Genomic DNA, 13,083 nt, shown 5'->3' on the forward strand with positions numbered 1-13,083 from the left:
CAACCTCACAGCCAAACACTGCCCAGACCTAGACTGTTCTTTTTCCATGAGTCAATCACTGTCTCTGTCTCTTTCTCACACACACACACATTTTGATGTGGCTGTTTGCTTTGTTACTTCTTTGTAGTGTGTTTTTGCTTATTCCTGTATATGCAGTGTTTCCTATACACTCCTTCTTGCTTGATCAGATGGATATCAGGTTCAATTTGTTTTTAAGAATATCTCTTAGAGGTGGATGTTTAGTGTAGTAGTTAAAACACTGCTTAAGATGCCTACATCAGAATGCCTGGGTTTGAGTCCTGGCTCAGCTTCTAATTCCAATCCCTTGCTAATGCACACTTCGGGCGGCAGCTGCTGATGACTCAAGTAGGTGGGTGGGTCCCTGCTGGCTGATGTCAGAGACCTGGATAGAGCTCCTGACCCTTGGATCCTGGACCCTGGCCCAGCCCCAGCTAATGTAGGCATCTGGGGGGTGAAACAGCATATGAGAAGTTCCAAAAATTACCCCACAAGCAGTGCTTTCTTATTTTCTATTACATCTTGTCCAGAAGGATAATAATCAGATTGTTCAGCTATTTTAATGTTTTAGAACATTATGGTTATTCAGTAACAGCGTTGATCGAATTGTTCCACATTAAAATCCCCTCAGAGCTTGAAAACCTCAACAGAAAGGGAATTCTTAAAATACAAAGTAATTCTCCTTCAGTACCCAGCACTTTCTTTTGAGAAAAGGGAAGGATTTTGCAAGAATTATCACCTTGAAATATTTGAATGAGTCTTTTTGTTTTTAAATAGAATTGAAGTTTGATTATCTAGTTGGGTGCAAATATGCTTATGATGTTATTCATATACCTTTATTTAACCTAGCCATGGTGTGTAACCATGGTGAAATGTTTGAGGAATAAATAAGTGACTGAGCAAAGGAATATATGTGCTAATATGTGTATACTTTTATCATTTTTAGTGTAGTACCCAGTAGAGCAATCAGAATTTACTGTTTACATATGTTGGTATTTGGTTTAGAATGTTACTTACATAAACCAGTGGTAGAATCTAGTTGAGAAATAATAATAAATGGGATATTGTCTCACCAGTACCACTACTAATTTTGTACCCTCAGATCCTAGGCTGTTAGAGAGAGACAAGGGAGCAAGCAGTTTTAATGTTGAATTTTCTCTAAATTCTTGTTTCTACTGCCATTACTAGAATTTTAGTCTTTTCCACACATTGGGAATCATGCAGTCCTAAAAAGCATTTTGTATTTAGAGTATCTTCTCTGAAGATCAGAGAAATACGTTGTCTCTGCCAGGTCAAAATTTCTCTCATTTTTATGTATAGTGAAGAAGAAATATTCATGATACCAATTTTTATCTTCATCTGCTTGAAAGGCAGAGTGACAGGGACAGGGAGAGAGAGCTGTGTGGAGGAAGGAGATAGTGTCCATCCACTGTTCATTCCCCAAATGCCTGCAGTGGCAAGGCTGGGCTAGGCTGAAACCAGGGGCCAAAAATACTGTGTTTCCTATGTTAATGGCAGAGACCCAAGCTTTTGAGCTATTCACTGCTGCCTCCCTGAATGCATTAGCAGTAAGCTGGATCAGGCCAAGCTGCACTCCATTGTGGGATGCAGGCATCCCAAGTGTGGCTTAATGTGATATACCACAATGCCTGCTGCATAATATCAATAAAATTAGTGGAAATCCACACATGGTGAAATACTTAACATGCAAAATATCTGAATTACAAATATTTTTGTTCAATTTGTCCATGGTTTTTTCACTGTGTAAATTTATGATTGGGGATTGTATTATCTGTATTTGAATTATATTTTGCCTGTGGAATTTGTTTTACCAAACATTTCTACACCGTATTTGTTAATAAAGAGTGCTAAAATTTCTTTCTCAATACAGATTAATTTTTACATGCCAACATTAGTTGAATTAATATTATATAGGAATGTGTTATCACTGAGCAATTCAAGGGTTAAAGCAGTTTTCTAGTATTAGTCTTCTTTAGTCCTGTGGGTTTTTTTTTTTTTCCCCTTATTCATGGAACCTCTAGTTCATTATAATGCTTCTGGGAATACCAACCAGGTAAAGTGTACCTTGATTGATACCCAAACTCATGGCCCTTATAGTTCCTGTCAGCCTCAGCTTCTGTCCTCCAAGGACCTTTCAACATCTGCTTCCTCTCAGCCAGCTGCAAACCTTTATGTTTCTGTTGCCTGCCAGCTTAATGCAAAACTGGAATGTGAGTGGACTGACTATTCAGTGATAAGAGTGGTCCCCAGCGAGGACAAGCAGCCTGGGTCCCAAGGCTTTGGGACTTGAAGTGGTAGGCTCATTTGTCAATCCAGATTAAAGATGGAAGAGAGCTGTTGCCTGGTACGTAACTTATTTCTTGCTATACAAAGTGTGTAAAGTACCTTGAGACTCTCCCAGCATAAAGGCAAGTAAATGGCAGATTTAACAAAAGTACACTAAACTGTAGGATGCTGCTGCAGAATGCCTGGCAAGTGTAGCACCTATGGTAATAACATATGGAACCGCAGGGAAGGAAGCCTCTTTGGAAGCTTCTCTGGGAGGTCAGCAATTCCATGCTGAAGTGCCTATTTATGCTGCTTATATGTAGAAGACACGATACAGGGAAAAAGCAACCTCTGTAAATTTCTAGTAATACTATAGAGTCTACATTTTTGTAAAGTCATAATTTACCTGTCAGTGCAGATTATTACAAATGAGTCCTGCTTGCCCATGTATGTTGAGGACTGTAAACATTGTGAGGAGATAAAAAGAATCTGCCTGCTTGCTCATAGAGTTAAAAGGTTTGCACTCTAAAGCAGTGCTGCTTATATAGTGAATAACTGAGAGATGCTATTTCTTTTTGGTTAAAATGACAATAATTTACACAATTTGGGGTGAGGGCCGACAGCATGTATTTCTCACAGGGTGCTACGTGATGATAACACTGCTCATCCAAGGAATATGTGCTGAATATCAGGGATTTAAAGTATTGTGATTCATATAAATTCACTGGAAATTCTTCCTTTTTAAAAAAGTATTTATTTTTATTGGAAAGGCAGATTTACAGGCAGGCAGAGGGAGAAACAGATTTTTGATCCACTGGCTCACTCCACAAATAGCTGCAATGGACAGAGGTGAGCCAATTTGAAGTCAGGAGCTTCTTCTGGATCTCCCACATGGGTGCAGGGTCCCAAGACTTTGGGCCGTCCTCTGCTGTCCTCCTAGGCCACAAGCAGGGAGCTGGATGGCAAGTGGGGCACCCAGGACATCGACCAGCACCCATGTGCGATGCTGGTGCTCGAAAGTGGTAGCTTAGTCAGTTGAGCCAATGTACCAGCCCCTGGAATTTCTTGTTCTCTAAAATCATTTTACTAAGATCTTCTAATTAAAAAAAAATTGTAAAATCTTAATGTTTTTGTGGATATGAACCTTGTTTAACAGAACTCATATTTGATGACCTGTTCCATCTAGCCTTTTAGTGATATCTAGTCTTGAAAGTCTCAAATCTTTTTTGCCTGTGGTTAAATTAATAACCTTAAAACAGTGCAATATGCAAAGTGTTGGATTTTTATCAACTGATATAACTACTTTTGGGAAGGAAGTGATAATTTACTGATATTTCACTGTATTTTTTCTCAGATGTATTACTGTGATAAAATTATATTATGCAAGTTGATATTTTTTATATATGTATACATTGTGAAATGAATAAGTTGGGTTTAGTGCCATATTGATCACCTTACATACTTTATTTTTTGTGATGAGAGTCTTTAGGATTACTAAGAGATTACTCTTAGTAATTTTCAAGTAAACGGCATATTATTATTAGCTATAATCATTATGTTCTGCTATCTTGCAGCTATTTTATTTATTTTTAAGATTTATCCATTCATTTGAAAAGCAGAACTATATACAGAGAGAGGGTAAGACAAACAGAACCTTCATCGGATGTCTCATTCCCTGAATGGCTTTAGTGACTGGAACTGGGCTGTTCTGAAGCCAGGAGTTTCTCTAGGTCTCATTTGGGTTTTATCTCAGGCACCTTAAATCTTTTTTTTTTTTTTAAGATTTATTTATTTTTATTAGAAAGTTAGATATACAGAGAGGAGGAAAGACAGAGAGGCAGATCTTCTGTCTGTTGAATCACTTCCCAAGTAACCACAGCGGCTGGAATTGAGCCTATCCAAAGCCAGGAGCCAGGAGCTTCCTCTGGTCTCCCATGGTGAAGGCACCTTAAGTCTTAAGAATGTGCTCCTTTTGGTTCGTGCGCTCTCATAGTCTGCAGATGACTTGCTACAGTGGCCACCCAGACATACTTGTTTTTTTCACAGATCTTGTTCCAGCCAGATCTGGGTACACATTCTTTGGATTTCAGGGGACCTATAACATTGGTCTGAGTTCCTCTACCATGTTCTCGCTCTCCCTGAAATCTGTAACTGTTAGCTAAACAAAGTGTTACGTTAATACCCACAAGTGGCCCAAGTTGTGATGTATCAGGCTAAGCCTCCACCTGTAACTCTGGCATCCTATATCAGTGCCAGTTCATGAACCAGCTGCTCCATTTCCAGTCCAGGTTCCTACTAATGTGTCTGCGAAAGCAGGGATAAGTGGCCCCAGTGCACTCGCACAGGAGTCTCACATGCAGCTCTGGATTTGTTGCTTCGGCCTGACCCAGTAGTGGTGATTTTGACCTTTTGGAAAGTGAAGCAGTAGATGGAAGAGAACTCTGTCTTTTCTCCTCTCTCTGTAATTCTGCCTTTCAAATAAATTTGAAAATACCGCATTGAAACTGCTGTGGAAGTTCAAAGGGGACAGAAATTAACTACTTGTCTGGAACCATGAAGAAAATCTTCATAGATTTAAAATGGGGCTTTGAAAACTTGATACTTTTGGGGCCAGCACAGTGGCTCAAATGGCTAATTCTCCACCTGCAAGCATCAGTATCCTGTGTGGGCACCTCTTTATTTCCTGGCTGCTCCACTTTCCATCCAGCTTCCTGCTTGTGGCTTAGGAAAGCAGCAGAGGATGGCCCAAAGCCCTAGGACCCTGAACCCTCATGGGAGACCCGAAGAAGCTCCTTGCTTCAGAAGGACTCAACTCCAGCCGTGTGGCCTTTGGAGGAGTGAACCAGTGAATGGAAGGTCTTTCTTTCTAACTACTTCTCTCTGTATATCTCTCCTTTTCACTGTAACTCTGCCTTTCTGATATAAGTAAATAAATCTTAAAAAAGAAAAAAGTAAATGAAATAGGCTTTTGTAGCTGATCCTGAGGAAACTATGGGCAAAACATGAAAACAAGAAAATAATGAGACATATTTTATGAAGGGTGATTACCTCACACGCTCTTCTTTTTTGAACTTGCGATTTACAGGATTTAGACTATTTGTGGGTGACCCTTGAAAAGCTATATAGTCATTTTCTTGAATTACTGATTTCTTTCCTTTGCTGAGAGCCTAGTATCTCAACAGAAATGAGGCTTGATAGAGACGGCCGTGGCATTCATCTTAGTGCATTTTTACTCTTCTATACACTCTCATTTTACCATGTTACCTGAAAGGACTCTTATTCTTACTAACAGTTTCAGATTTGTGAAGAAGTTGGTACATTCCCTCCTAGCTGCCAGAGATATACAGTATACTTGGAGTGACCACATAGTTTATTGAACCAAGTGAGGACTCTTTCAAGAGTAAAAGGAGAATGATACTGTTAACTCCAGGGCATAAACTGGTGCTTTGCGTACTTAAGCTGGAACTAATGGCCAAGTAGAATATGTTAGTCTCTAATTACAGTTTGTTTTATCTGAGGGTGAGAATAGGGTGGAGGGGGCAGTAGAACGTGGCTTAGCAGGCTAGTCTGTGAATGATCCTAAGTGTTCTTTGAGATATGCTCATATACAGTAAATAGAAAACCTTGAAGGGGATTTGATGTATCAGAGGAGCAGTAAGGAAGATTAACCTGGTCTCTGGGTAGGTTGAATTGAAGGAGTATACTCAGAGAATACTTTAATAGTTTGCAACCAGAGTGCATTTGTATGGTAACCACTGATCTTAATGTTCTAAGAAAATTTGTCTGAAAGTCCTGTACAGAGTTTTGATTATTTATTTCCAGTGTGTGTTATTGGTACTAAGTAGTACTTCAGAATAAGACCCTTTATTTAGATACTGATTCCTTGGAAAGAGAGGTAGTGAGGAGAATCAAGATGGCAGAATAGGGTAAGGACACATTTAAACAGACGGAGAAACATCAGCCAGTGTGAAGCAGAGAGGGCACATTCCAGGAAATAGGAGAGGACAGACAACAGCAGAGGGGTACCTGGAGATTGATAAACACACGAAAGCAGTGGACACAAGAGTGTGATGTTGCAGTGACTGATACCCAGCGGCATCCAGCAAGTGGTATCTGAATTGCGCTGGAAGCCAGAATTCCAGCAGCAACCAGGTGGGAAGGGCTTTTCACTACGAACTCAGGAGGTGAACTGAGTCTGATTTGACCAGGAGCAGAGACAGAGCTGCAGATCCCAGACAGGCAGAGTGGGAACAGGGTGGAGTTTACAACCCATTCTGCCCCCTAGAGCTGTGTTGGGCGCCATTTTGTTTAAGGAGGCAAGGGGCTATAGACAGTACTGCACATGCACTGAGCTGGTAGTGAACTCATTTCTGGCTCAGTGAACTGCAACAATGTGGCATCGTACACATTCCACCCAAGATTGGGTAGGTAGCCCTAAGACCTGACAGCCAGCAGATCAAGAACTCTAGTAGTGGTGTATCGGATGCCATTTGTACAATGTGGCAAGGACTTTGAGACTGTGGAGAAAACAGTGATCTGAGAATGTGCTGAGCTTGGCAAGAACTCAATGAGCTCATTACATTGCACTGGTCCCACAGGAAAATAATACTGACTGTGGCATCAAATGGGTCAAAATAGGTCCATATGGCCCTCAGACCTATTGGCTAACAGGTTTCAGCAAGATCAGCACCACCAACAACCTAGCTATATAGGATTCCTGGTGTCTTCCTAATCCCGGGACCTACTCCAACCAGAAGTGGGATATTTCAGTTTAAAATTTTATTTTTGTTTTATAGGTTGTAAGCTATAAATTTGATTTTTAGATTTTAGATACACTAAAGTAGAAACAACAACATTCTTAATCTTTTTAGGGATAATAATCTCTCAATGCATTATTTTCAGCAGTAAGTGAAAATGATATAAGTAGGACTTTTGGTTTATGCTTTGTAGAAAAGTCTTCCTGAATACATTGTTATTTTGTTCCATGTTAAAATTACAATGTGACAACAGACTTACCTTTGCTTTTATATTAATGCTTTCAAAACTGATAAGCTCCTGACAGGGTTTCTCTTGAGTGTGATGAAGTTGCTGAATGAATTAATTTAAAAGGGTGGGTAGATTCTCAGCTTTTTAGTTGTCTAAATGCAATTTCTTTTATATACTTCGAAGTATTGAAATCTTATTTGATCACTTTCGAACCAGAGAAGTTAACATTTTTGCTATTTCATTTAACTAGTGAGGGGTTAGAATGCATAATAAAAATTAAAACCATTTTATGGATGATTTTTTAAGTCATGATAGTTCACCTGTATTAATTTCTTTTTCTATGCTATGCTTTGTCTTTGCTGGACACATTTATTGATTATATTCCTCTTAAATTTCTAGGTAACTTGGGCTTTTACTCCAGTAACAACTGAAATCACAAGTCTTAATACAGAGAATATAGATGAAATTCTAAGTAAGTACCTTGATATTTTCAGTAGTTTTCTATAAAGGAATCAAAACTTCAGTTTGCAAGCGTAGTTGGAGAACTAGTATTGGAACATTTTTACTTTTGATGCTTAATAAATTTCTTAAAAAGTGTCAAGTCTTCCATGTTGTGTGGCAATACTTTGTCTTTTTGATTTTTTTCCTGTAATACTGATGGCATTCTTAATTCCCAAGTCCTTATACTGAAGTCTGTTTAGAGGAATAGTTCCTACTGTGAAGTATTAAATGTTAGTGATGTTAAAAATCAGCCGCAGCTTCTATTTGCAAAATCACCTTTTTGATCCCTTATTGCTACTGGTCCAATTAAGGTCACTTATGTCTAAATTTCACTCAATTCTGTGCTGACAGTGTGATTACAAGTACAATTAATTTGGGGAAACTATTTTTTGTTTTTAAAAATAGTGAAGAGAAAATGAAGATTTGGTTGATAGACTATCACCATTTAGGATCTTTAAGAAAATATGCATAAATTCATTTCTTTAAAAGCACTTTGTTTCATGTAATAGTTTGTATGTATGAGTTTTAATATTAAATGAATATCATAAATTCCTCTGTGATCATGAAACTTTAAATTCCAAAAGTCTATTTCTATTGTAAAAGGTTTCTTTAGAGTGATTTTATAAACTTTACTATGTATCAGAATCACCTAGAGAGTTTATTAATATCTGTACTGCTTGTACTGACCCCCGTTCCTATAAAAATGCTAGTCGCTACCTCTAAGAATTTTCATGAGTTTCTAGGTGATGTTGAAGCTTCAGATCCAGGAAGTACAGTGTATTAACCACTGCTTTAGGCTGAATAAAGATGTGCCTGAAAACTTGTAGAATACATACATATATGTATGTGTGTGCATATGTATGTATGTATTCTCTCTCTCTCTCTCTCTCTGTGTGTGTGTGTGTGTGTGTGTGTGTGTGTGTGTGTGTACACATTGAGCACTTACTTTCTGAGTGTAAGTTTCCCTGGGTTAAATTTATATACAACAAACAGAGCTACATTTTTCTCTTGTTTCAACATCCTGAAATGCAAATGATACTAAGCTACTTTTGAAACAGAGAATAACTGTTCAGTGGCTGGGAACCAGAAAAAGTGCAATTTGTGCAACAGTATCTGTTTTAAGTTCCTTATTTTAAGGATTTGGGATATCTGAGGTTTACAAATAACTTATACATGTCTCCTTTATGAAATCTAATTTTACTTGGGAAGTTAATCTTCAGTTATTCACAAATATGGAAGAACAAAAAATGAATTATTTAAATCCAGATCATTGTGTTTCAGTTTCTGTGAGGGTGGACTATGTCATAGCTTATTTCCTGATTTGGACTGGAATTCGCTTTTGCTTTATATTTATGTAAGATGCAGTGAAGGTGTCAAGATGGCAGATTTAGAGAAAAGGGACAGGGCCTGCCAACGTTGTTAAGCTGTTCGTGGCTCTGTGTAGGGATTTCTGAGTGAAAAGGAGCTTAATTGTTACTGTGTTAATTGTTGATGTCAATTATGTAGACACAAATAACTTGGCTTATTTGGATTTGTTTTCCAATTTCAGATAATGCTGATGTTGCTTTAGTAAATTTTTATGCTGACTGGTAAGTAAGCATTTTCTTTTCTTTCTTTCTGTCTTTTTTTTTTTTTTTTTGGCCTTTTTTGGCATTACTTAAATTTTATTTCTCTTAATTTGCTATAGGTACATTCTTCTTTAAGGGGATTGCAAACTTTTTTTTATAGCAAGACAGCATTCCAGATACTATGCAGTTAAGGTTCATTTACAAATGAGGTATCTTAAAGTGTTTAAGATGCCTGTGTTAAAAGAAAAATGTAGCTGATCCTGTCCTTCACATCTTAAAATAAAAATTGTTAACATAAATATTCGTAAAACTTCAAGTAACACTCGGAATAAAAAAATGCATGTTGCAATTCTGCACGTATTCTGATTGCTGAAAGAAGGCAGAGCTTGGAGGTCTGGACTTCAGATCCCATGTTTAAGAAGGAAAAACAGTGCAGACAGTGGATTAATTACACAGTCTACCACCATCTACCACATCTTCCGGGATATTCTTCCTCCTACTGAATCAGATTCTGTCTTCTGTGCTTATGGAATACTCTATGTACCACTTTTTTCTCCTTTCCTATTTTGTGTTTTGTGTTTGTGCTCTAGCAAACGAACTTTGATGGTAGCAATAATGTCTTATCACTGACAACATCCAGAACAAAGATAGTACATGTGATAGATGTTAAATAATATGGAACAAATGTAGGGGGAAAAAAAGATTTAGCTAGAAAGTACTGATTGGCAAAATCTTTTAGATCTCCGTTCTTTATGCCTCAGGGTAAACCAGAGTTCATTCCCGTAGTGAACATTAGATTAGTTTACATTTCCTGTTAAAACCCTTATACCTCTTAAAATGGTCCTCCATTAACTTTTTTTAGATTTATTTTTATTGAGAAACAGAGTTACAGATGGAGAAGGAGGGCACAAAAGGAGAGAGATCTTCCATCCCAAAGGTTCACTCCCTAAATGGCTGCAGTAGCTGGAGGTGGGCCAGTCCAAAGCCACGAGCCAGGAGTTTTTTCTGGTCTCCCTTGTGAGTGCAGGATTGAAAGCACTTGGGCCATCCTCTGCTGATGCCAGCGCTGCAGGCTGAGGATTAACCAGCCCTGGCTCTCCTCTATCTTCAAGTTGAGTTTTACGTCCCTCACTCTGGTTTAGAAAGCTGTTCATGATTGGTTCTCTTTCCTGCCTCTGTAGCCATCTCTTTTGCCTCTGCATTCCCACATTCTGCTCATTATATTGAGCATTTTCAATTCCAGTCGATTCTATACTCTTCCACCTCTGGACTGTTAGTCATACTTCTTTTTTTCCTGCCTGATACACTCTTTGTTCTCTCTTGCTTCTTAGTTAAGTCCTAATCATCTGTAAGCTTTTAGGTTAGTTGTCAGTTTCTTCAGATCATCTTTCTAGATTAATACGGTATGTACTCAAAATAGCATTTTCCAAAGTAAATTAGCATGGCCTAGAAATAAAAGTTGCCACAAGTTTGATAGCAGATTATGTAATCCAGTTCACTTTACAAATAGTACGTGAACAGAGACTCAAAGGAGTAGAATACTTTTCAAGGAGTACCTGACTAGATTATATCTGAGAATCAGAATACAGTTGTCTATCTGAGGGATTTTGTGTTGTAAGAGTTACAGATTGTGTTACTGACTGTTGCGCAGCCTGAATTGGAAACGATTGATTGCACTTATTTAAAAATACCCATAGTTAAATTATAGGTAAAAAAAAAAAACTATGGGTAAAAAAAAATACCCATAGGACTTAATTAAGAAAGCATGAGAGAACAAAGAGTGTGTTTTGCAGGAGAAAAGAATACCTTGGGTTTTCTGTGATTTTTCAAGCACTCTTTCATTCAGCTAAAGAAACTTGGGTAATTGGCAGTAAGACATAGATTGTATGGCCTCAAAGGCTAGATTCTGAGCTTCTCATAATTTAATGAAATGGGTGTATCACAGATTAAGAATTCTCTGAGGGCTGCCTTAAAAATATCCCTGTTCCTTAGAGAATAATAAACCATAGTTAGTGCTTAAAAATTATGTCAGACTCTGACTATGTGTATAAATATTGTTCTTAATGCTCAGAGCTGCCCTGCAGGAAAGGTGTTATAGTTTCCGTTTGAGGTTGAGGAAGCTGAATCTCAGAAAGATAAACGGCTGGTATGTGGTAGGACTGGGATTGCGTCTCAGTTATGTCTAACTCCAGAGCTTACGTTCTTAGATTTCTCTTACGGGGTTACATTAGTAAGCATCTCCAGAATCCCTCTAAAGTCCTTTCCTTTTTCTTAATTTTCTCCTTTTCTTCTTCTCTTTTTTCTTAATCTATATGATTGATTTATTATGTATTGATGTAAGTGCTAGATTGAGTTCAGATAACCCCAAGTCCCTTTTAACAAACTTACAGCTTTTATATTGTTACTTTTATAAGTGCACCATTCCTGTGTGTGCAGTTATGTATATGGAGGTATAGTATTGCTATGATTGAATTTTTGTTTTATTTGCTTCTTTTGTCTTGGAGTCTTAAAGTAGCTGTAAACATGGACCTGTGCTTTAATAGGGACTGGCAGCAAACTGAACATTCTGGAGAGAAGGCACACTTGATGTGTGCTTTACCTTGCCCTTGGCCTAAAAGCCCATCCACTAAGTCTTTAGTAGGTCCTTTCCATGTTACTCTTACTTATAGATATAATAAATCTTTGCTCTGCTTCTCCCTGCCCTCAGTTTTCAGAAAATTGTAAGAATCCACAAACTTGGGGTCCTGGCCTTTCCAGTTCCTTTCATTTATCAATTTATTCATTTAACAGAACATCTAATAAATGCTTATTAGAATACATGGTCGTATTAGATATAGTCCATAATGTCTACAGGCCATTTATCCCAGATGGGAGAGTGTTAAGAATGTTAAAAGAGGGGCCTGGCAAGGTAGCCTAGTGGCTAAAGTCCTTGCCTTGCACATGCTGGGATCCCACAAGGGCACCAGTTCTAATCCCAGTAGACCTGATTTCCATCCAACTCCCTGCCTGCCTGTGGCCTGGGAAAGCAGTTGAGGATGGCTCAAAGCCTTGGGATCCTGCACCCATTTGGAGACCCGGAAGAGGATCTGGGCTCCTGGCTTCAGATTGGTGCAGCTCCACCCATTGCAGCCGCTTGGGAAGTGAATCATTGGACAGATCTTCCTTTCTGTCTCTCCTTCTCTCTGTATATCTGACATCCCAATAAAATTTTTAAAAATAAGAAGTAAATTTAAAAAAATGTTAAAAGAGGAAGGAGCCACTTGAAAGCGACACTTTGAAGATACAGATTTTTGTCTCGATACGCGTCTTTGGAGGTCAGGTGAGTGGGAAGTAGGGAGGAAGTAGAATAGTTGCATCGTTTCACAGATTTTATGACGTTTCTGTTGGATCATAAGTATTGTGATTGACCTAGTTATATGTTGATTAAGGAGTTTACAGGCTTCCTTTAAGTAAATTCCTTGATGGAAAGTGCTCTAGAAGGAGAAGTAATTCTAGGTTTCTTGTAAACATGCACCCTCAGTACCTTTCCTTATGATAATGCCTGTTCCAACCTAGCTGGTTACGTACTAATTCTGATGTTTTCTTTCTTCTCATTGTCCTTTAATAATTTGCAACATATGTTTATGAATAGCTGGTCTGGTTAAGGGATGGTCAGAATTAGAAGCAATAAGTTTTTGAAATATTATGAGATCTGTGCCCTTTTATAAAAGTAAATAATAAT

At 38.2% G+C, this 13,083-nt stretch overlaps 1 protein-coding gene across 1 annotated transcript in view; it reads left to right on the forward strand.

Moving 5' to 3' along the window:
* ERP44 (endoplasmic reticulum protein 44) overlaps window positions 1-13,083 on the forward strand; it is a 96,380-nt gene that overhangs the window by 22,172 nt on the left and 61,125 nt on the right. Inside the window, exons 2-3 of the mRNA XM_041004288.1 lie at window positions 7,693-7,765; window positions 9,344-9,383. Of these exons, the coding sequence (XP_040860222.1) occupies window positions 7,693-7,765; window positions 9,344-9,383 (113 nt within the window). The remainder of the gene's footprint in view (window positions 1-7,692; window positions 7,766-9,343; window positions 9,384-13,083) is intronic.

The sequence above is a fragment of the Ochotona curzoniae genome, unplaced genomic scaffold (assembly GCF_017591425.1).
Source record: "Ochotona curzoniae isolate NIBS_2020 unplaced genomic scaffold, NIBS_Ocur_1.0 scaffold_3208, whole genome shotgun sequence".
Taxonomy (NCBI): domain Eukaryota; kingdom Metazoa; phylum Chordata; class Mammalia; order Lagomorpha; family Ochotonidae; genus Ochotona; species Ochotona curzoniae.